Source organism: Gigantopelta aegis, chromosome 3 (genome assembly GCF_016097555.1).
Source record: "Gigantopelta aegis isolate Gae_Host chromosome 3, Gae_host_genome, whole genome shotgun sequence".
Lineage (NCBI taxonomy): Eukaryota > Metazoa > Mollusca > Gastropoda > Neomphalida > Peltospiridae > Gigantopelta > Gigantopelta aegis.
This window is the reverse complement of record NC_054701.1, coordinates 59,998,481-60,022,480: the sequence shown is the minus strand read 5'-3', so window position 1 is coordinate 60,022,480 and position 24,000 is coordinate 59,998,481. Positions and strand designations below refer to the sequence as shown.

General features: G+C 36.5%; 1 protein-coding gene across 1 annotated transcript in view; it reads right to left on the bottom strand.

The window, feature by feature from the left end:
• Nucleotides 1–1,887: 1,887 nt before the first annotated feature.
• The window catches only part of LOC121368751 (switch-associated protein 70-like), a 38,077-nt gene continuing 15,964 nt past the window's right edge, over nt 1,888–24,000 (bottom strand). Inside the window, exons 3-9 of the mRNA XM_041493499.1 lie at nt 20,795–20,947; nt 18,527–18,638; nt 17,045–17,223; nt 15,657–15,719; nt 11,085–11,236; nt 10,418–10,637; nt 1,888–6,275 (exon numbers count right to left, since the gene is read on the bottom strand). Of these exons, the coding sequence (XP_041349433.1) occupies nt 5,391–6,275; nt 10,418–10,637; nt 11,085–11,236; nt 15,657–15,719; nt 17,045–17,223; nt 18,527–18,638; nt 20,795–20,947 (1,764 nt within the window). The 3' untranslated portion in view covers nt 1,888–5,390. The remainder of the gene's footprint in view (nt 6,276–10,417; nt 10,638–11,084; nt 11,237–15,656; nt 15,720–17,044; nt 17,224–18,526; nt 18,639–20,794; nt 20,948–24,000) is intronic.

Genomic DNA, 24,000 nt, shown 5'->3' with positions numbered 1-24,000 from the left:
GGCTATTAGATGTCAAACATTTGGTAATTCTGACATGAAGTTATCAGAGGAAACCCGCTACATTTTCTTTATTCAGCAAGGGATCTTTTATATGCACTTTCCCATAGACAGAAAAGCAAATACCATGGTCTTTTGTCAGTTGTGGTGCACTGGTTGGAACAAGAAAAAACCCAGTCAGTTGAATGGATCCACCAAGGTGGTTCGATCCTGTAATGTAAGCACCTCAAGATATGATACAAATATGATTAAGAGAAATGTTGAAATGCATGTTCCCCATGGTACCTTTAAGAAGTTGGTGTATATTATAAATCATATCTAAGATAATCGTAAAATGTTTTATTCAACAAAAACCTAGGTCACACCTTCAACAAGCAGGTGACTACTTAAATGGTTATTTTTATACATGACCACAAAAGCTAAATCTTTCACACTGTTTGATATACTTAGTAACTTCAGAAATAACTTGGAGCGGGGTCAACCCTACAAATAAAACATGGGCATTCCTAGAAAGCCCCCTGCGTGTGCTGTAACCTCACCGTGGTGCAGGGGTGTAACATTCTCTTTGAGAATGGCCAATACAGCACAAAATTTAAATTTTGAGTAAAAGTCAGTATCTATCTGTGATATATGTATTTTTGCACAGTTCTTTACACTGTTTTTAGTTAAATCTTGAATTCTTGTATTGATGTTGATCATCACTTTATTTGTTTGCATAACCATAGTTTGACACCCAATAGCCGATGTATTTTTCGTGCTGGGGTGTCGTTAAACATTCATTCATTCATTCATTCCTTTCCTAGAAAGCAAAACATATCAAACAGGTAATAACATTTTTGTTTTAACCTTTCATTGTCCTACACAGATTTATACATTATGCTTATATTTAACTGATTAAGCTAAACAGTTCAAAATATGTTAGGATCACATGAATGGTAGAAACGAATAATATCAACCAATTGCAATTGCTCATGGCAATCGGCAATGCTGTGGATTTTTTAATTGTCCCTGGATTTGTTAATTGTCCCCAGCACTTTTTTACCATAGACTATATTCAGGGTTTTTTCAACAATGGCATGTTTTTTTTTTTTGCCGTGGACACTTTCTTAATTGCAAGGGTTGTAATATTGATGATTATCATTCACCAAGAAACAGTATTTCATTTGCTAATAATGAAAGAAAGAAATGTTTTATTTAACGACGCACTCAACACATTTTATGTACGGTTATATGGCGTCAGATATATGGTTAAGGACCACACAGATTTTTTGCTGATAATGATATCATATTATGGAGTGGGATGTAGCTCAGTGGCAGAGTGCTCGTCTCAGGTGCAATGGGTCATAGGATTGACTGCCTTTGATAGACTATGCCCCCCCCCCCCCATCCCAACCAGTGCCACATGACTGTGGTATGTAGTGTCCTGTCTATGGGAAGAGTATATACAGATTCCTTGCTGCTTTTCAAAGCAGTAGCCTGTGTAGCAACAGCAGGTTTCCTCTATCTCTTGACCAAGGAAGGAAATGTTTTATTTAACGACGCACTCAACACATTTTATTTACGGTTATATGGCGTCAGACATATGGTTAAAAAAAAAAAAAAAAAAATTATTTAACGATGCACTCTACACATTTTATTTACAGTTATATGGTGAGACATATGGCTAAGGACCACACAGATATTGAGAGAGGAAACCTGCTGTCGCCACTTCATGGGCTACTCTTTTTAATTAGCAGCAAGGGATCTTTTATATGCACCATCCTACTAACAGGATAGTACATACCACAGCCTTTGTTACATCAGTTGTGGAGCACTGGCTGGAACGAGAAATAGCCCAATGGGTCCACCGACGGGGATTGATCCTACATCGACCGCACATCGTGCGAATGCTGTACCACTGGGCTACGTCCCGCCCCTCCTCCCCTGACCCAGTCTATTTAATCACGCTAGACACCAAACAGCTGTAGTTTCAAATGAGCTGAGGTATCATTAAACATTCCTTTCATTTGTTTTAAATTATTAGATCTAAAACAGTGATTTTATATCCTCAATTTCTTGTTACTTGTTCGCAGCACTTACTATCCAAACAGCAAAAATATGTAGAACAATCATTGTGAATTAGCGTAAAGGACATTGATACATCTGACTACGGGCTGGTAGGTATAGGGTTCGCAGCCCGGGACAGCGTGCTTGAACCTTAATTGGATATAAGCACGAAAATAAGTTGAAATGAAATGAAGTGGACATTGACAGATTGTTTACAGAAGTATCGTACATACGTGTAGATATCAGTGCAAGCAAACAGAAGAAAATATACTTTTATAGATTATACACATAATAATCATGCAGCTAACAAATATGCTTTTATATGTTAAATTATAAAACATGTAATGGTATAGCAAGCAAATATCCCCACAAAATATGCTCTTATATAAATCATTTCTACTAAGTACAAACTGATTTAATCAAATCCATCTCAAACATATCAAAACCCAAAATAAAAATAAAATATATAATTATTTAATATGCTTTTCATATATACAACGTTTTATGACGTGATGATTCACTATATTTTAGCACAATATTCCAATAATAAAGAATACAAAATATAAAATGCATGAAAATAAATATTGTAGAAATACTTGGCCCACACCAAGTGTATTCCTTGGTACATGTATATGGCCAAAAGTATATTAAAAACATCCGCAAAATAAAATGGCAATGTATTAGCAATGTACAGTAGTTCAATAAATGCTGTTTTGTAGGCAATATGTTAGGCAATGACAAGCATGTGTTGTGTGTGATAGGGCGACTAATAACAGGTAAATGCAATGTACAACAGGTTAACGTAATATACGCACAATGTGTCTCCTGACCATAATAACATATAACATTAATGACATCATTTTATTACATGCAGCCTTTCTTTCAAATAAACAAAAACAAGACTAGAACTGTAGAAATATTCTGTTAACATCAGTTGCAATTCAAAGGAGTACCCCCATCCACCCGCCACACACATACACATATATACAATGTACACATAATATTATATACACATAGAATTCATTTTTTCCGATTTAATGCTAAAAATGCAACAGGTATTACATGTATGTTGTAGTCAGAAGCCTGGCCATATCTTATATTTTTGTTAATCACAGAAAATAAAGAATATCACAAATGCATAAAAGTTAATATTATATATAATGTTATTATTATTTTAAAATATTATCATAAACTTCAGTTCTTATTTAGAAATTTGTTCAACTGATCAAATGAGGAAGATCAATTCTGAGTAGGGTCAAAACTATATCCACCATTATTTTGATAACAATAAATCAGAAAAAATTGAGTAGGGCCAAAATATATTCACCATTATTTTGGTAACAATAAATCAGAATTTTTTTTAGTAGGGCCAAAATATATTCACTATTATTTTGATAACAATAAAAAAAAAAAAAGGACAATGTTGCTTCTTTTAAATTAATTTAACCAAATATGATTTGATAATGCTGTTTTAAATAAATACACGTACTAGAAAATGAATATGTCCAAATGCATTAATCTCAGTTTTGTTGTTATTTTAATATTAAAGTGTGTTGTGACAATCCATCAACTTTACAAAATTACTGGATAAAAGTAAGCAGCACCTCTTCATCACAGTGTTGGTAATAATTGCCAAATGGGATCACAACATGAGGCTCATTTATTATGTAGAATTTCTGAACCTAAAACAGAAATCTGCTGATTCTGTTTTATGTAATTATATCATCAAAAGAAATCTAGGTTGATTTTGCATGAAAAATATTGCTACAAAGTAAAAATTATAAACAAAAAGCGGAGATCTGAAAACACTTTTATCTTTAAAAGCAAATATATGAAGCAATATTGAAACAAGTCGTACAAAAAATACAAAATCTAAGTGAAGTTAAGATGGCAATAAAAGATTCCAGGTATTTGTATTCAGAATTCCTCACAAGCACTTTCAACATACAATGTGTTAACAAACGTAGGTTTGGTCTTACCATGTTGATTGTACTCTCAACTTATAGCAAGTATTACCGGTATATACAATTTACATTAATTACAACCTACCCTAATATTATGGCTCACTAAGTGACACATTAATACCTACTGAATAAAAAAAATAACAATAAGAATGACCATCTCGTTGACAGTACTATCGCTGTGTCAAAATATCAAATTGCACCAGTAACATACATTTTTGGTATTATAACAGTTTTTGTTCATTGAAAAAATATTAAAATGCAATCCTCTACATTGCGATCAATTTGGTTGCACAGGCAACCATTTTTTTCATTTGGCTACTAAACATTGCATACTATCTGTATAAAAAAAATAGAAGTAGGCGCCATCTGACTCCTAGATGGAAAAGTTAATGTTGAGGGTTGAAATGTGGTTATTTTAAGGAATATTTTATTAGTGAAAGACTAAATGTGGTAGCCACTTTGTAAAAAACATTTGTAATAGGCTAATTTGGCAATGGGCAGGGCGAACCTTGTATAACAATGTTGTTTCTGAACAATTAACCTTTCAAGCGCTACCATAACAGAATTTAGAACATTGCTTTATATAAGCTGTAACTTTTAAATAAATACAAATTGATGGATAAATCTATTTGAAAATATGTTGTGAATTTCATTGAGATCATTGCCCAATTAATATTAGTCGCATAATTTTATTTTACCTGTTCAGAAAGCAGTGAATCCCTCAAAGTCGTCACCGTTGCCTGAATCAAGAACGGGGGAAATCGAGGCCATTTTGGACAAATGTCAAACTTCCAACACTGTGGAACGATCGAACCCCAACCTTGCCCCTTAAACTCTCGATAACATGTTACTGCCGATTTCATTGGATAATTGAAACTACAAGCTACAATGTACCAATCAACATTAGTTTCATAACATTCACAAGCCGGAAGTTCCCCTGTTTACGTGTACAAAACATGCTTGCTGAAACATGACAATAGTCGTGACATGCACTGGAAGCCCACGTATAACGGCACGACTATAGTCGCAACACACACTGGAAGGGTTAACATATTTTTATATTTTCTAGGACGTGGTTGGAAGCATTTTCAAAACATGGGACACAATTTGATGGAATAAAATGGATCTTGATGAAAAAAACAACAAAAAACTATCAAATCTGGACGACTATACCAGACTGCTGGTTCATGTTCGTTCATGTGACTGACCAAATAACTCTCCCCAAAATACATACATCAGAACAAATTTTAATTCACCCAAATTAAAACTATTTATTTGATAGTAAATATTTTGAATTCTGATACCATCATATCTCTAGTAAAACATACCATCTTTCACACCTGCAATTTAAAATTTTAAAAATCACAAACCAAGAGTTGATGCTCATAACTCTGTTATTGGAACGTGTTTGATCTCTTCGTAATCCTGATCTTCCTCAAACGGGTTTGTCCCTGGTTCATCATTTTGTTTTTCCATTGTTCCATTGCACTGATTCCCGACATTGTTTCCCAATGTTCCTGTTTTAGCACCGTCCTTTTTCAGATAAACGACAGAGTGAAATACTTCATTGGCTTTACTGGACTTCTCTACATTTCCGTTTGTGTTTATCACTTTACTCGGACTGGAGGAACTTCCATTCAGTTTGCTAACAGCAATAACGACGTTGCTGTTATCGCTGCTCTTGCAAATGCCATCAGACATGGCCTTGCTGTTACCAAGACCATTAACTCTGCTGCCATTGTGACTTTCATTTCCGTTGCTTCCATCAGCAGCATGGCACATTTTCTCACCCTCGATGATGTCTTCATTATTGTAGATGTTTTCATCTACGTCATCGGTGTCATCCCTGCTGCACTGTCGGATCATCGCCTGCAGGGCCTTATAGCTGCTGCTTGTGGTACAGATCGGCTGTGTGACGACGAGCTTTTTGTCACCATTCTTCTTCTTCCCATTGTCAAGGACAGATGTCTTCACTTCAGGACCTCTGCCTGGCAAGTTCTTCTTTGGACGAGATTCTTTGATTTCTGGATCAGTATTGCACGGTTTCTTCTCCTCAGGGTCTGGAGATTTCGGCTCCTGGCAGACATTGTTAGAGATTGTAAATTCAGATTCAGAGAAGGCTCCTTTCCCTCTGTGGGTTACAAATGGCTCAGGGTCTGGCACCGAAACGAGTCGAGCCAGACCTGGGATTTTGATTTCTTTAGCCTTCAGTTTGGCGTTGAGATTGACACGGTAGTCTTCAGCATCCTTCAGCTTGTGTATGGCATCCTGGAAAGACAAATAAAGAGATACGTTAACAGTAGGATATCATGGTAATATTGATAATGTTAACAGTAGGACATGATGGTAACACCAAAGAGATACTTTAACAGTAGGACATCATGGTAACAGTAGGATATCCTGGAAAAACAAATAATGAGATATGTTAGCAGTAGGACATCTTGGAAAAACAAATAACGAGAAATGTTAACAGTAGGACATCTTGGAAACACAAATCAGAGATGCATTAACAGCTGGACATTCTGAAAACACAAATAAAGATATGTTAACAGTGGCACATCCTGGAAACAGAGATATGTTAACAGTAATTCATCCTAGAAACACAAATAAAAAGATATGTTAACAATAGGACATCCTTGAAACATTAAAGAGATATGTTAACAGCAGGATATTCTGGAAACATTAAAGAGATGTTAACAGTAGGATATCCTTGAAACAGTAAAGAGATACGTTAACAGTAGGATATCCTGGAAACAGTAAAGAGATATGTTAACAATAGGACATCCTTGAAACATTAAAGAGATATGTTAACAGTAGGATATCCTTGAAACAGTAAAGAGATAACTTAACAGCAGGATATTGTGGAAACATTAAAGAGATATGTTAACAGTAGGATATCCTTGAAACAGTAAAGAGATATGTTAACAGCAGGATATTGTGGAAACATTAAAGAGATACGTTAACAGTAGGATATCCTTGAAACAGTAAAGAGATAAGTTAACAGCAGGATATTGTGGAAACATTAAAGAGATATGTTAACAGTAGGATATCCTGGAAACAGTAAAGAGATATGTTAATAGTAGGATATCCTTGAAACATTAAAGAGATATGTTAACAATAGGACATCCTTGAAACATTAAAGAGATATGTTAACAGTAGGATATCCTTGAAACAGTAAAGAGATAACTTAACAGCAGGATATTGTGGAAACATTAAAGAGATATGTTAACAGTAGGATATCCTTGAAACAGTAAAGAGATAACTTAACAGCAGGATATTCTGGAAACAGTAAAGAGATATGTTAACAGTAGGATATCCTTGAAACAGTAAAGAGATAACTTAACAGCAGGATATCCTTGAAACAGTAAAGAGATAACTTAACAGCAGGATATCCTTGAAACAGTAAAGAGATAACTTAACAGCAGGATATCCTTGAAACAGTAAAGAGATAACTTAACAGGAGGATATTCTGGAAACATTAAAGAGATATGTTAACAGTAGGATATTCTGGAAACATTAAAGAGATATGTTAACAGCAGGATATTCTGGAAACATTAAAGAGATAAGTTAACAGTAGGATATTCTGGAAACATTAAAGAGATACGTTAACAGCAGGATATTCTGGAAACATTAAAGAGATACGTTAACAGTAGGATATCCTTGAAACAGTAAAGAGATATGTTAACAGCAGGATATTCTGGAAACATTAAAGAGATATGTTAACAGCAGGATATTCTGGAAACATTAAAGAGATATGTTAACAGCAGGATATCCTGGAAACATTAAAGAGATATGTTAACAGCAGGATATTCTGGAACAGTAAAGAGATATGCTAACAGCAGGATATTCTGAAAACATTAAAGAGATATGTTAACAGTAGAACATCCTGGAAATACAATTGACATGTTAAAAGTATAACATTTCAGTCCATTTAAAAACATTTTACTGAAGAAAAAACAACAACCCCAAAACAACAAGAAAAATGTAGGGCTAGCTCCGTCACTGGCCAAATTTGCCAATTGCAAATTTCAAAAACAATTGGCAAATTTTATTTTCATTTGGCAACATAATGCCATGAAATATTTGATATTTTGTTAGAAAATAACTGGGTTTCTGCAGTTTTTGAAGTTTTATAGATAATTTGAGGAAATTTTCTGCTGAGACAGAGCTAACCCTGTAAACTTAAATGTCAAAAATAATTTTAATAAAGAAATAATTAAAACAGTAAAACCAATCTAAACTGGACATGCATGGGACCTAATAAAAAGTTCAGTAACAGGGGTATCTGGTTCTGTTATGTTAAAAACAGACATTGAAAAACATTCTGCTCTGAGGGAAGGAAGAAAAGTTTTATTTAACAACGCATTCAAAACATTTTATATGCAGTTATATGATGTCAGACATATGGTTAAGGACCACACAGATATTGAGGGAGGAAACCTGCTGTTGCCACTTCATGGGCTACACTTTTCGATTAGTAGCAAGGGATGTTTTATATGCACTATCCCACAGACAGGATACTACATACCACAGCCTTTGCTACACCAGTTGTGGAGAACTGGCTGGAACGAGAAATAGCCCAATGGGTCCACTAACGGGGATCGATCGCAGACCGACTGCGCATCAAGTGAACGCTTTGAGGGAATTCCAGTTTAATGAGGGTTCAGACTTGAGGTTGGGTGAGCAGGATATTCATATTTTACAAAACAGGCTTTAAAGCAGCATTTTTTTTTTACTAGCCATTCGGCATTGAGATAGTAGTTATTTTCTAGCCCAACATTGAATATTACTAGTCATGGGAGTGGGGCTACCATATTCTTGAAGCCCTGATTATTTGTACTTTGATTGATTCACCAAAACAAATGCCTACGATTGACTGTTGCAAGAGACCGACATTATCATGATTTATCTTTTTGTCCGGTTTATCTACATAAAGGCTGAGTTGGCTTATACACAATACCGACATTATGATGATTTATCTTTTTGTCCGGTTTACCTACATAAAGGTTGAGTTGGCTTATACACAATACCAACATTTTTGTATGAGATATTGAGGGGCAAACTAAGGGGTCAGCTTATCCAGAGAGTCGGCTAATACACAATGATATACAGTATGTGAAAGTATTATGCAGTGCTTGTCGTTTGAAAATCGATGGTGAGCAAGAAACTGTTCTCCTGAAGTTATGAAGGAAAGAAAGAAAGAAATGTTTTATTTAACGACGCACTCAACACATTTTATTTACAGTTATATGGTGTCAGACATATGGTTACGGACCACACAGATTTTGAGAGGAAACCCGCTGTCGCCACTTCATGGGCTACTCTTTCTGATTAACAGCAAGGGATCTTTTATTTGCCCTTCCCACAGGCAGGATAGCACAAACCATGGCCTTTGTTGAACCAGTTATGGATCACTGGTCAGTGCAAGTGGTTTACACCTACCCATTGAGCCTTGCGGAGCACTCACTCAGGGTTTGGAGTCTGTATCTGGATTAAAAATCCAATGCCTCGACTGGGATCCGGACTTAGTACCTACCAGCCTGTTGACCGATGGCCTAACCACGACGCCACCGAGGCCAGTAAACTTACGAAGGAGAGCAATTACTCTTGATGTACAAATGTAAGGTAATTTTTTTATTGCTTAGTTCAAGAGCCATAACTGTGAAAGAAAAAAAAATTGCCATAAAAGTCAAACTTGATCTATAAAAGTACATGATGATTCTGTACACAAAATTTCAGGTCAGTATCTTGAGGCACTGCTAAAATAAAAAAATCAGAAAAATTGTATATTGGATGGACAGACAGAAAGACAAACAGAAGGATAAGAGACAAAACCTATAGTACCCTCTGGTTGGAATGATAGGGGACTAATACATTAGTGATATTGGCATGTGACAAGGCAAGCAGTTTTCGCCCATGCGGACATAGTTTTGTGTGAGAACACACATTGAGAACAATTGCTGGCATCAGGGCTTCTAGAATTTTTATAAAAATCCACTAGCCATGGGATCAGTGATTTAAAAAATTTACTAGCCACAATTAAAAATTCACCAGCCCTACTTTACTTTAAGTTAATACAATTTTACTAAATAATAGTAATAATCAGATATGTCACCTAAAGGGGGAGATAGAGCTTAAAAACACCAACACTGGGGGTTGGGGTGGGGGCAGGGTATTCATATTTACAAAATCGACTTAACTGCAACATTTGACATCTTTTTTTTTCACTAACCATCTGGCATGGCAATAGTAGTTATTTACTCGCCAGACATTGAATATCACTAGCCATGGGAGTGGGGCTACCATAATCTAGAAGCCCTGCTGGCATCAAGCCATAACGACTAATTATGTATACATTACAGTATGTACTAAATCTTTAGATCTGTTCAGTCAGCCATGACAGAATTTACCCCAACCTGGAGCAGTTTGTCGGCCGACTCTTTTTCCCGTTCCAGCTCTAGGAGTCGTCGTTTGGTCTCCTCGAGCAGCATGTCCTGGTCGTGCCGGGCCTTCTCCATGTTCTCCCGCTGCAGGCGCTCCCACTCCAACAACTCATCCTGCTCCCTCTTCAGGCTCTCCATCTCCTCGCGCTTCTCAAACTCCTCCTTCAAGATCCGAGATTGGAGGTTCCTGGATACAACAATTTAGTAACAAGGTTAAGGCCAGCTTATGAGGAATTTATCCTAGTTTAGGCTGGTAAAAAAACAAATAGGCTGGGCTCACTCTGTACATGGGCAAATTAGAAAATTGCTAGTTGCTCTATTTAGAGGGGAGAGGGCTGGGGATGCATTGCTATTGAATTTTGTACTATAAAACAGAATCAAAATGAAATAGAATTAACATGTGGTCAAAACAGTATTAATTGATGTCTACCTAACAATCTCCTGGTCTCGTTTGGCCTGTCTCTCTGTCTCTAACACCAAGTTAAAAACTATTTGTACCTAACAATCTCCTCATCTCGTTTGGCCTGTCTCTCTGTCTCTAACACAAAGTTAAGTACTATTTGTACCTCACAATCTCCTCGTCTCGTTTGGCCTGTCTCTCTGTCTCTAACACAAAGTTAAGTACTATTTGTACCTCACAATCTCCTCGTCTCGTTTGGCCTGTCTCTCTGTCTCTAGTAGTTTCTCCATCTCGGTGTGGATCTCCTCCAGCTCTTTCAGTCTCTGACGCTCTGCCTCGCGCTCCTCGGCCTGCTGCTTGAGTCGCGCCTCCACCTCCACCCGCGCCTGAAAAACAAACACAAACTTCCCATACAATGTCTGAAATATATAAACAACTGGTCTTCAACCTCCACCCGCAACTGAAACACGAAGATAAACATCCATACAACGTCTGAAATACATAGGCAACTGGTTCTCAACCTCCGCACACGCCTGAAACACAAACATCCATACAACGTCTGAAATACACAGACAACCGGTCCTCTACCTATGCCCTCACCTGAAACATCAACATAAACATCCATACAACATCTGAAATACATAGACAACTGGTTCTGAACCTCCACCCACGCCTGAAACACAAACATCCATGCAACATCTCAAATACAGAGACAACATTTCCTCAAACATTTCTTTTATGGAATTTTAAAACAAATTCACTGACAAATATGATGAAAACACAGCATACAAAGTGCGTGCGGTTCTTGACCAGGCTTTAATTGTCCTTGAGGCAGCCATATACAAAAATATGTAGACTATATTCAGGCCCTAATCTAGAATTGAAAACGGAGAAGTGACTTCTCCCTTCTCATAAAAAAGGGGAGACATTTGATAAAAACATAGGCGAAGTGAACATATAGCGGTACATTTCTTAATGTTTTGGCAAGTTTTGCGTTCATTTGAAAAAATTTTAAACATAAAATACTACTACTTCCAGTAATAAAATTTAAACAAAACAAGTTTATGTTTCATTAAACATGTGATATTATTAAGTAGTTGATAATGTGTCATTATGTTAAAATGAAAGTAATAATTAGTATTTTCGGCATCACTGAAATGAATGTGTCTGAGAATTAACAACGCATGATTGGTCACAGTAAATGACGCGACATGTGTCAACGTACAGTCTGGCACCAAAGTAAAAACACGGACCAACAAGGTGTCAAGTGAACTATGACACTAGACAAGTCAAGGTATCGACATCTGTTGTGTGATTTTGTTTCTAAAATCAGATTAGGTCCAAAATAATAGTATTACAACGACTTCGACTTCTCACTACTTCATAGCTGCCAACATTTAAAAACGGGAAAGAGTAATCATTTTCGCGTGAATTGTGACCCGTCGTATAAACCCTTTTGCTGTGTAAAATATCCAGATATTTGTTTATGAATTGTTTTATCGCTGGCCTCAACGATGTCCTGGTGTTTCTTCGTTTTGATGTGCCTTTGGCAATCATTTTTCCCGCCATGGGCAACAGAAAAATCAACACGACAAAGTGCAAAATGCACTAGTATTACTAACAGAACTGGCCTTCAAAACAGGCCACTCATTGCTGTAGTCCTGTTTATACTTCTGTACTACTTTTGGCTTTTTCTGAGCTTTGCATAGTTCATATGGCTCTGATCGTTTGTGTTTTTTCGACATCTTTACAAAATGGTGTCGTTTCACAAGCTACATCTATTCCGAAGTGCGTTGCGCGTGCAAAAAAAAATTCTGTGCGCATTTGCGGCTAGTTGGGCGAGTCCAATTTATGTGATTCGTAGGGGTGGTAGGTTATTACAAAAAAACACCTAAAAAAACTGGAAAACGCAGATTTTCAGATTACGGGCGTAATGGCGTAATAAGAGATGGAAAATCGTAATGATTCCGCATAAATCGTAATGGTTGGCAGCCCTGCTACTTTGAATAACTCTGCAACTTGAGCTGACTTTTGGCAAAAAAAACTTTCATTTCGCCCGCTTGATTAGGGCTTGTATATTGTTAGGTTAGTGATTGATAGAAAGCAAATTACTGAAAACAGCAAACCATTGTTACCTGGTCTCGGCTATTATTTTATAACACTAAAGTTATTTGCAACTGAATTCATAATTTAGATAATAAAAGGTGTCATTTCCAATCTTCCTCCCATACAAGTACAATAAAAAGTACACTCAATTCTACATTTTGAAGTTTTCAATTCATCTGGGAAAACAACATGTCTATATTTTAAAAATCAAAATGCCAGTTATACATTAAATTTTAAAAACTCACAAAGGCTGTGCCATAATCAATAACGCAAGCAAATGTTACCACTTACCAACATAATTAAGACAAAGTTCTCTCCTCATTGACTATCTACAGTTTTACAAACAGAGTAGCAATAAAAAATATTATATACATGTAATACAAATACATAATATATTATAATACAATGTGTTAATGCCATTTTGTATAAATCTACATTATCGTATATCGCTGTGTATTAGCCGACTCCATGCATTAGCCGACCCCCTAGTTTCACCCTCCAAATCGGCTTTAAAATTATAGACCTTGTATATAAGCCAACCCCCCCTATATAAAACTAACCAAGTCGGATGTCTGTGTGGTCTACAAAATGACAAAGTACATCTGCTTTCAAACGTCATTTGTCACAGCAAACTTATCCGGAAGCAGTAGCCGATTTCTATTTATAGAAACGGTGTCCGGTTAATTTATTTCTCGTAAAATATAAGTACCAAGATAGTGAAATATACCTAAACATTCTTGATTGCAGCCACACGTTAAAAAAACAGTGACTGTTTGCATTGTTGATTGTGCTAATCGGTCTTTTCATTACTAGTCGGCTATACCCTACCATACCCAACCACCCGTGTCGATTAATCCCAAGCCGACAAACAAAACAAATGAAGCTGGAACAATTAACGTGTTCACCGGTTTAGTAAGCAGTTTTGTAATGACACGTGACCTGCGAAGTTTTCCGAAATTGTTTTGATCGGTCACCATTTATTGTAGCCCGAGTACTCTGACTGTAAGAGAGCTAGACGGACATTTGGACATAAACACGCTCTCATTACAGTCAGAGACCAACCTATGTCTTTTTGGGGCAATTCCTGACTACCAAACGGTAGGCAACGAGTCCCGCTCTAATACCACAACAATCCTATGTTTGACTTCAAATACCTTTACATCAATCATTTTCGAGTTAAGTGATAAAAAAGAATCCACATATTAATCACTAATACACATACTACAGAAAGAAACCCGACAGCACCCACATTCAGCTACGCTTCGTGACACTCCGTCGCAACAATTGCAAAGCTCGGCGATCTATTTCGAGACGTAGACCACGTGATCGCGCACTGGGCGATTCCGCCTTGTGCAGCAGTTACAGGGGCCATCTCATATCAAGCGAAGTTACAACATGGAAGAGTTGGCTAATGCCGTTTTGGATGAATTTGGATTTCATTACGTCATTAAACCAAAACAATTACACATTATTGATTCCATTTTGAATTTGAAGGATACATTTGGGGTGTTATCGACAGGATACGGCAAAAGTATGTGCTACGTACTGCCTCCTCTTATGAGACGACCCCTGTAACTGCTGCACAAGGCGGAATCGCCCAGTCTCGAAATAGATCGCCGAGCTTTGTAATTGTTGCGACGGAGTGTCACGAAGCGTAGCTGAATGTGGGTGCTGTCGGGTTTCTTTCTGTAGTATGTGTATTAGTGATTAATATGTGGATTTTTTTTTATCACTTAACTCGAAAATGATTGATGTAAAGGTATTTGACGTCAAACATAGGATTGTTGTGGTATTAGAGCGGGACTCGTTGCCTACCGTTTGGTAGTCAGGAATTGCCAAAAAAAGACATAGGTTGGTCTCTGACTGTAATGAGAGCGTGTTTATGTCCAAATGTCCGTCTAGCTCTCTTACAGTCAGAGTACTCGGGCTACATTTATTGTTGTTTAAACAGATAAATATTATTAAATAACTTTTAAAGACCAACATTTATTAAAGATGAACATATATATACAATTTTAATATCTTTTATTTGTAATAGCTTGTGTTAAAATGCAATAATTAAACCTTTATGAAAGCGGAAATGCAGAGCACAATAATGACAACAGATCGAGTCGAGCCGTGACGTCACTATTCTAACTTTACATTTCCAATAAAATGTTGACTCCTTAGATAAGCCGATCCCAGCCTTTGACTTGATAATTTTTGTATCAAAAAGTCGGCTAATACACAGCGATATACGGTAAGACAAAGTGCTTTCCTCATTGAATATCTACAGTTTAAAAAAAAGTGTAGCAATAAAAAATATTATACATGTATAATACAAATACATGATATATTATAATACAATGTGTTAGTGCCATTTTGTATAATTTACTGTAATATACAGGGTATATAATTAATTATTATTTAACAAGCAATTGCAGAAACAACTAAAAAATAAACTGCATGATAAATAATATACTGCAAAGCAACGGTTAAGCAGAGAGCTGTAGCAAAGACAGAGACAGCAAGGCAACAGGAGCATCAGCTAAAACTATTTAATAGTTAAATTAAAATTCAGTCTTCTCCCAATAGCAAAAACAAAAAAGCAGAAAGAAGCATTTTAAAATATCATGCATTGACAATATTTAATTGTATTTTTCAAATACCAACAAGACCTTGTTTAATCTTAAATAACTACGACATTAAAACAAATCTGACCTTTCTTTCTGCTTCTAATTCCTTAAGTTGTTTTTCTAACAGCTCTTGATCTTGTAAATGTCTCTGAAGGACAAAAATTGAGTTTTAAAATTTATTTATTTCCAGAACAGAATATTAGTGAAGCAATGACTTATAGAAACTGTTGTTCATAGTAATGTTGTTAAAGGTCCAAAGGGAGATAATTCAAAGAGTTTGCATTATTAATAATAATCCAAAGCTTTTTAAGTTTACTTTACTTTCTTCTTAAATATTGGTATTTAAATTGAATATATACAGCTCTACGAAGGGGTATAAAAAGGGGTATTTATCAAAAATATATATAATTACATTTAAAAAATAAAGGGGGGAGAAGAGAATTAAATACAAAGGATCTGTATGTTACTTTTACATGACTAATTTCATTTCTTTCTATTTTTTAATGATAATTCATTATCCATCCATTGACCTACTTATTCCATACAGCGACTTACCAAGTTTGTAACAAAATACCATTCACTCATCCATGTTCCATCCTGTGTTATTTAAACTAAACGACTTCATCCCGGTTCTAACTTCTAAGTTATCTCCCTTATCACATTGGACTTCTCCACTTTCACTAGGGGCAGTTCAACAATTACGTATAAATTTGTCATCATTTTAAACCCCGACCTCCAACTTGTAAGAAAACAACTACTCATCTAAAATTACATGTACGTAACATTCTAGTTAATATTCACTCACCCCTTTCATTATCAGCATGATATAATTTGATCAACATGGCTTTTTTTGTTTTGTTTTAAAGCCTTAAACTGGATAGCAACATCTACACCACTGTACAGTTTAAAACTATAAAGTGTAAAATAATTTTAAAAGGATTTAAATCTCACTAATTTGGTACAACAGGTTTTGTGCAGTGAGGTTTTTTCAGGCAGTATTATTATGAACAGCTGCTCAAGTGTTGTGGACATTAAGAAATGGATTTTCAAGTTATTTTAGGTTTTGAGATGAAAATGTTTTGAGGTTAGACCAATCCAAAACACATTTAAGTCAACTGGGACAGTAGATGATTCTTAATGAATATGATAATAACTTACGTTTCAAATAGTCTGAATCAACTTTTCCGAAATAAGTTTTTAGCACAAAGATACAAGGCTCATCCTCAAATGGCTACAACATATAAATATTTGGTTCAATATCTGGCTGATATATATATATATTTTTAATTAGACACTTTTAACTACTTCACAAGGAATTATTTTACATGTCTAACTCAGAATTCTCTCCAGACAATCGTGAGATAATATTCATATTTTGTGACTCTGAGATAACACAGGATGAGACATGAACAAGATGATATTTTAAGACAAAACTTTGGCAATGCACTGTAGCTTTAACCCTGTATGATTTACCAGCTGCTCTTGTTCTAACTGTCTCTGCTGATTTGCCAACCTCTCTTCCTCCTGTTGCCGTTTCCGAGCCTCGACCTGTGAGACCCTCCGCCTTACCTCTCGTTCCTTCTTACGCTCATGCCACGCCCTACGCTGGAAACTTTCCTGGGAGTTGGCAAAACTTATAGCCTTCTGCAGAGCTGAAATGAGGAAAGATCCAACATGAGGTGAACTATGGTTTATGAAGTTTTATTTCTTACTGAATACAGAATGATATGCAATATGACAGATACCAAATTTAACTTTCATGAATAAATAAGGAAAAGAAGATTTGTTTAATGGAACCTCAAAAGTTATTTAAAATTACAGATATTTAAAGTCTGACAAAGTTATTTCAATACTTGAGGGAGGGAGGGAATTAGGGAGAGGGAGAAAGAGAGAGTAAATGAATAAATGAATGAATGAATGTTTAAAGACACCCCAGCACGAAAAATACATCGGCTATTGGGTGTCAAACTATGGTAATGCAAACAAATAAGGTGATGATCAACATCAATATAAAAATTCAAGATTTAAAGAAAAACAGTGTTAAGAACTGTGCAAAAATACAAATATCACAGATAGATACTGACTTTTACTCAAAATTTCAATTTGTGCTGTATTGGCCATTCTCAAAGAGAATGTTACACCCCTGCGAGAGAGAGAGAGAGAGAGAGAGAGAGAGAGAGAGAGAGAGAGAGAGAGAGAGAGAGAGAGAGAGAGAGAGAGAGAGAGAGAGAGAGAGAAAAGGCAGGTAGGGAAGAAGGGAGGGATGGGAGTGAAAGGAGGGGAGGAGAGAGGGTAAGAGGGACAGAGGAGTACTAATTAAGTTGGGAGACCCCCAACTCGCGAGTGCATCAATGTCAATCAGTCCTATCAACCACTGCACCTCAAGTAGCTAACACTAGAACTACATCTCACCCCTTGATAAACAAAATTAGGCACACTAACATACTTTTCTCACAAACAAAAAAATATACCAGTAGTGTGATAATTTTACAGAATCTAAAACAAATATAGGTATGCTAGATGGCTAGATTTTCAGTAATACAACATGTACTAAAACAATATGTTGAATCACAACTGAATCAATTTTAGGAGTGTGTTTAGCATCTCTATCACAAATTCAATAACAGTGAAATACATTGAAATTGCAAAAATTAATTGCATGTGTAGCTAAATTGCTTTTAAAAGCATTATTTTTATTTTTAAAAATCAATTAGTTTTATTAGCAGTAAAACTTTTCAGTGACATATATTGTTGTTGACTGTTTTGATAGAACCGAAACCTCAGCAATATCAATTTCCAAGCACACCCAAACACAGCATAATTATTGACTACAAGTTATTGCCTGGCATTATTGTTGTCGTGTACATTACATACATGTATGCTTGATAAGTAACCTACATTTATGGATATTGATCAAAAACATAATTTTAAAAAAGACTGGAAAACGCCATTCACCTAGAAGCCATTCATTTCTAGATCTTAGATCAGGGGCAGACAACTCATACTGTCTGTTGGGTGTTTTCAGAACAAATCGGTGCAGCTTGGAACCTGCTTTATCTGGGATAGGCTGGATGCAAAACAAGAACAAAGAGACATTCAAAACATGCAAGTGCAGTGTTAGAAACAAAGAACACTCAAAAAGAAAACTTAAAGATTAATTTTATAATTTAAAAACCCTTAAAACTAGACAAAAAATGTTTTGCCAAGTTGCAGTCAAATATCAGAAGATGACATTATGTATGTTTTCATTTCCAATAAAGGCTATGTTGATTTTATTAAAAATTATTGAAAATCCTGCACTAAAATTGCTTGGCAAACCATTTTTTTCCCTAGTTTTAACTTCACTTTCTTATAAAGTTAACCTTTCATTTTACAAAGCTCTAACAGCCAAAAATATTTAACACCGATTAATCACAAGTTGTGACACATGACGAATATAAAATCAGCAGTTTAGTTATGAGTAAAAATGCGACATTATTTTGAAAACTTGATTAACATGACAAACACCCCTTCCCTTCTTAATAAGACTGTATAATGCATCCTATGATTCCCCCTCACATCATCTAGAGTATCAGGTAATTAATTCAGATTACAGCAGTTGTGATTTAAGGATTGCCTAATGATGTTAAACGATTAAAAAATCAACCAAATATGTAAATTTTACAACAAACGTGCAAATGAAAACAGAGTAAAGAAAGGTTTCAAGGTATTATATTATATAGATGACAGAATTAATCTCATCAATTGTTTAGTATTAGGTCAACCCATTTCAGACAGTAGAGTAATGATAGTATGGTATATACTTTTGACATCATAAATGGATGTGTATTGTTTCAGAATTTGTTGCTTTGTAAACACAGTGATACATAACACTGATTTACATACATAAAACAAAACAAAAAAAACCTAATTCAGTTGTCATCATGGAAAGGAACCGGCCTCGGTGGCGTAGTGGTTAGGCCATCGGTCTACAGGCTGATAGGTACTGGGTTCGGATCCCAGTCGAGGCATGGGATTTTTAATCCAGATACCGACTCCAAACCCTGAGTGAGTGCTCCGCAAGGCTCAATGGGTAGGTGTAAACCACTTGCACCGACCAGTGATCCATAATTGGTTCAACAAAGGCCATGGTTTGTGCTATCCTGCCTGTGGGAAACACAAATAAAAGATCCCTTGCTGCTAATCGGAAGAGTAGTCCATGTAGTGGCGACAGCGGGTATCCTCTCAAAATTTGTGTGGTCCTTAACCATATGTCTGATGCCATATAACCGTAAATAAAATGTGTCAAGTGCGTCGTTAAATAAAACGTTTCTTTTTTTTCTTTCATGGAAACAAATATTTAGAGACACCTCTGCACATTTTGAACTGCGGCTATTGGATGTCTAATATATGATTATTTCATAATGGTATACTATGGCTATTTTAGAAATTTGGTCAAGAGAAGGGAAAAAAAACCCTTCTGCTGCCAAAATACAAATACAGCAAGGGATATTTTATATGCAATTTCTTGCAGGACAGTACATACTATGGCCTTTGATGTATCAGTCATGGGTCACTAGCTGAGTAATCGATTGTACAACTCCCAGTTATCATCATGTGCTAGTGTTCAATACAAATACATAACCACACACCAGTTGTTTTGCCATGTTATTTGTTTAGTAAGCAAGATTACCATACTACGAGACCACATATCAGTCAAGTGGTATAAATCTTACACACTATAAACAAGTGCAATAAATAACATTGCAAAACAACTGGTATGTGGTTCTGCAGTTATTACATACTACCTTTCTATAGTATGGTTAACAAAAGTTTAATTAAATAACACAACTTACTTCGTATGAAAAGTTGGTTGAATTTTATGGAATTTACAAGACACTGAGCATCCCGGCTAGTGACATGACATCATTCCCGGCTAGGCACATGACGTCATTCCCGGCTAGGCACATGACGTCATTCCCGGCTAGGGACATGACGTCATTCCCGGCTAGGAACATGACGTCATTCCCGGCTAGGAACATGACGTCATTTGGGTGAACAGGTACTACGTATGTGAGATTTTGTATCACATACATATGTTCAATAAAATAAAAAATGTATTGCTCCATCAGAGTTGTCTTTATTACTATAGTAAGATTAAAGGGGTATGTAATAATAAAAAAACAATAAAAAACCGACATACAAGTGAATTAACTGCCAGCCTACATGTGGGCGCTGTAGTACCTGTGTTTTACAGTTATGACAAATCCTAATGGTTCCCCGCAGATCTTGCATGTGTTTCTCTCGGTCTGGGTAATATTTCAGTTCATTCGATGTCAGCACGAACCATCGCTCCTTCCACTTGGTCACAGAGTTACCATACTTCTCCAGTGGACCCTGTGAAATAAACATTTATTTATTTACAATATAAACAGCCTGCAGTAAAAATTCAATATACATTAATTATACACACACACACACATACACACACACACAAATGAATGTGTTAATCAAATGAGGGTGTTTGCCATGTAACATGCTGAATACAGGTTAATTAAGGCAATATGCACTCTGCGTGTTTTACTGTTATTGGTATAGGTCTGTTAAATACTTCCTGCTGCTTATTTTTAAAATTAAAAAAGTTCCATCATTATTATACAACTGCACGACTTTCCCAACTACAGTATGCAGGAGACTAGAGAATTAAAGTATCGAGTAATAAAAAAAGATTAATTACATTTTTGGCAAATTTATTGTGACATAAATTTGACAAATTCTACTTCAGTTTCTGTTTAGCTACTTAAGAAGCCAAACACATACTGCTTTGAGGATTGCATGGACACAACTAACAGACAACATAGTTGCTACAATAACAGTTTAGTTGGATTTATCAACATGAACATACAGAAATTGCATGTATGACTATTAGTATTACCTGCAAATACCAAAAACATGCATGTAAAATTTAAAAACAAATTTTAAGCAACCTTTTCTATTTCACAGATCTATACAGAGTCAAACCATGTAAAGGAGTTTGAAATTGTGGTCCGTTACATACAGTTTAAGTTTCACTAGACCTACATGTACATCTATTATAACTAAGAAAATAGATGACTTATAAATCAGTCTTGAAACATGCAGGGACAGAATTCCACTTAAGTGAAGTGGCAACTGGAGAGACTCTGACTTTAAATGGACATGTTGCTATAAAGATTTTTGTTTGTGCGTGTAAATGTTTGCCATCATGTTTTAACAATGTCAACACATGTATTTTACAGTTTGCCGCTCCTACGGAGATGCTGCCTGCCCGCTGTCGCCACCTGGTGGACACGTGTGTTCACGTCTTACCAGAATGATCTAGAAGTGTGACTTCCTGTTGACAAGCACAACCTGGAAGTTTCCTTCCCAGCACAGCACAACACATGTCTGTAACCAGATGTCACGCATTCGGCTAATCCCACTAAATCCTGATCCGTATTCCGGGCAAATATATGTGGTTTTGCTAAATATGTGTACAGTGTATAGTGTACATGTGAGAAGACAAAAATAGTTTAAAGAATGAATGAAATTATTACTGTTATAAGATAAGACATACATGTGTATCTCTCTCTCTGTCTCTCACTGTCTGTCTGTCTGTATCAGCCTCTCTCCCCCATCTGTCTCTCTCTCCCCCTCTGTCTGTCTCTCTCCCTCTCTGTCTGTCTCTCTCCCCATGTCTGTCTGTCTCTATCTATCACCCTCTCATCCTGTTTGTCTGTCTCTCTCCCCTGTCTCTCTCCCCTGTCTGTCTCTCCCGGTCTGTCCATCTCTCTCCCCCCTGTCTGTCCGTCTCCCTGTATGTCTGTCTCTCCCTGTTTGTCTCTCTCCCCATCTGTCTTTCTGTGTCTCTCCCCCTGTCTGTCTCTCTCTCCTCATGTCTGTCTGTCTCTCTCTTTCTCTCTCCCCCTGTCTATCTGTCTCTCCCCCGTCTATCTGTCTCTCCCCTGTCTGTCTTTCCGTCTCCCTCCCCGTGTCTGCCTATCTCTCTCCCCATCTATCCCTCTCTCCCCCTGTCTGTCTGTCTTTCCCCCATCTGTCTGTCTTTCCCCCATCTGTCTGTCTCTTTCCCTGTCCATCTGTCTCTCTCCCCTGTATGTCTGTCTCTCTCCTGTCTCTCTCTATCTCTCCCTGTCTGTCTCTCTCTCTTCCCTGTGTCTCTCCTCCTGTCTGTCTCTTTCTTTCCACGTCTGTCTGTCTCTCCCCGTCTGTTTCTCCCCTGTCTCTCTCCACCTGTCCCCCTGTCTGTCTGTCTCCCCCTGTTTGTCTGTATCTCTCCCCGTCTGTCTGTCTCTCTCTTCCCCGTCTGTCTTTCTCCCTGTCTGTGTGTGTGTATCTCTCTCTCTCCCCCTGTCTCTCTGTCTGTCTCTCTCTAACCTCTCTCCGTCCATTCCTTTCTGTCCCCATCCCTCCCTACTTTTCTCTTTGTCACTCTATCCATGTGGCTAATCAAACCCAAAACCAATTCATCCATCTATTCATCTATCTTTCTCTCTCTCTCTCTCTCTCTCTCTCTCTCTCTCTCTCTCTCTCATATCAACATTTTAGTGTGATCTAAAGCATAACCCAGAAAACATGCCACTGCCACATGTTTTCAATTATTCTGCATGGCAGTGTGACATTTTCAGAGTAAAAATTAATGTTATTAATGCATACTCCATCATCACTCACTTGAATTTATGCTGTACATATTGCACTATCCTTGAAGTGATTAATAATATAAATTACGAAATGCCATTCAACCGCACTAATATAAAGATTACATGTATATACTGGCGTGAGGACATAACACTATTTCGTTTTAAATAACTTAGATGTATGTGCTTACATATATGTATATGGTAAAATGGTTAGTTATTAGAGGTTAGTGGCAGAGAAGTTGGTGTAGTGGCTCTAGAACTCCACATTGAGCCATTAAAGCATATTACGGTATGTGTGGGAGCCTGTAGCAGGAAGCACACTCAGTATCATTATCATCAACCAGCCTGATGGCTTAACCATTATACCACTGAGGCTAATAATAATCAATAATCAATTTACATCAAAATAGCACGTGCTGTTGCGCTGTCAATACAATTTATTAATAAACCTGGCTACGGATTTTCAAAGTTATCTTAGCTCTACAAAATTGTAAAACTATTATGGGCTAATGACATCACTACAGCACGTGCCATTATGATGTCATAGCTTACATTTGGTTAAATTATGATTTGTTAGCGCTAATATACTTCAAAAATATGGGCCCTGGTTATCAATTTGAAATTACATTAAATGTAATTTTTTGCACATCCGTTATTTTTGATAACACATACTTGTTAACACATATATGGGCGATAACATTTTTACAGACATACGACTGGTTGCACCTAGATAATAATCAGGTCACCAATGCCATATTATCCAATGAAAAAAGC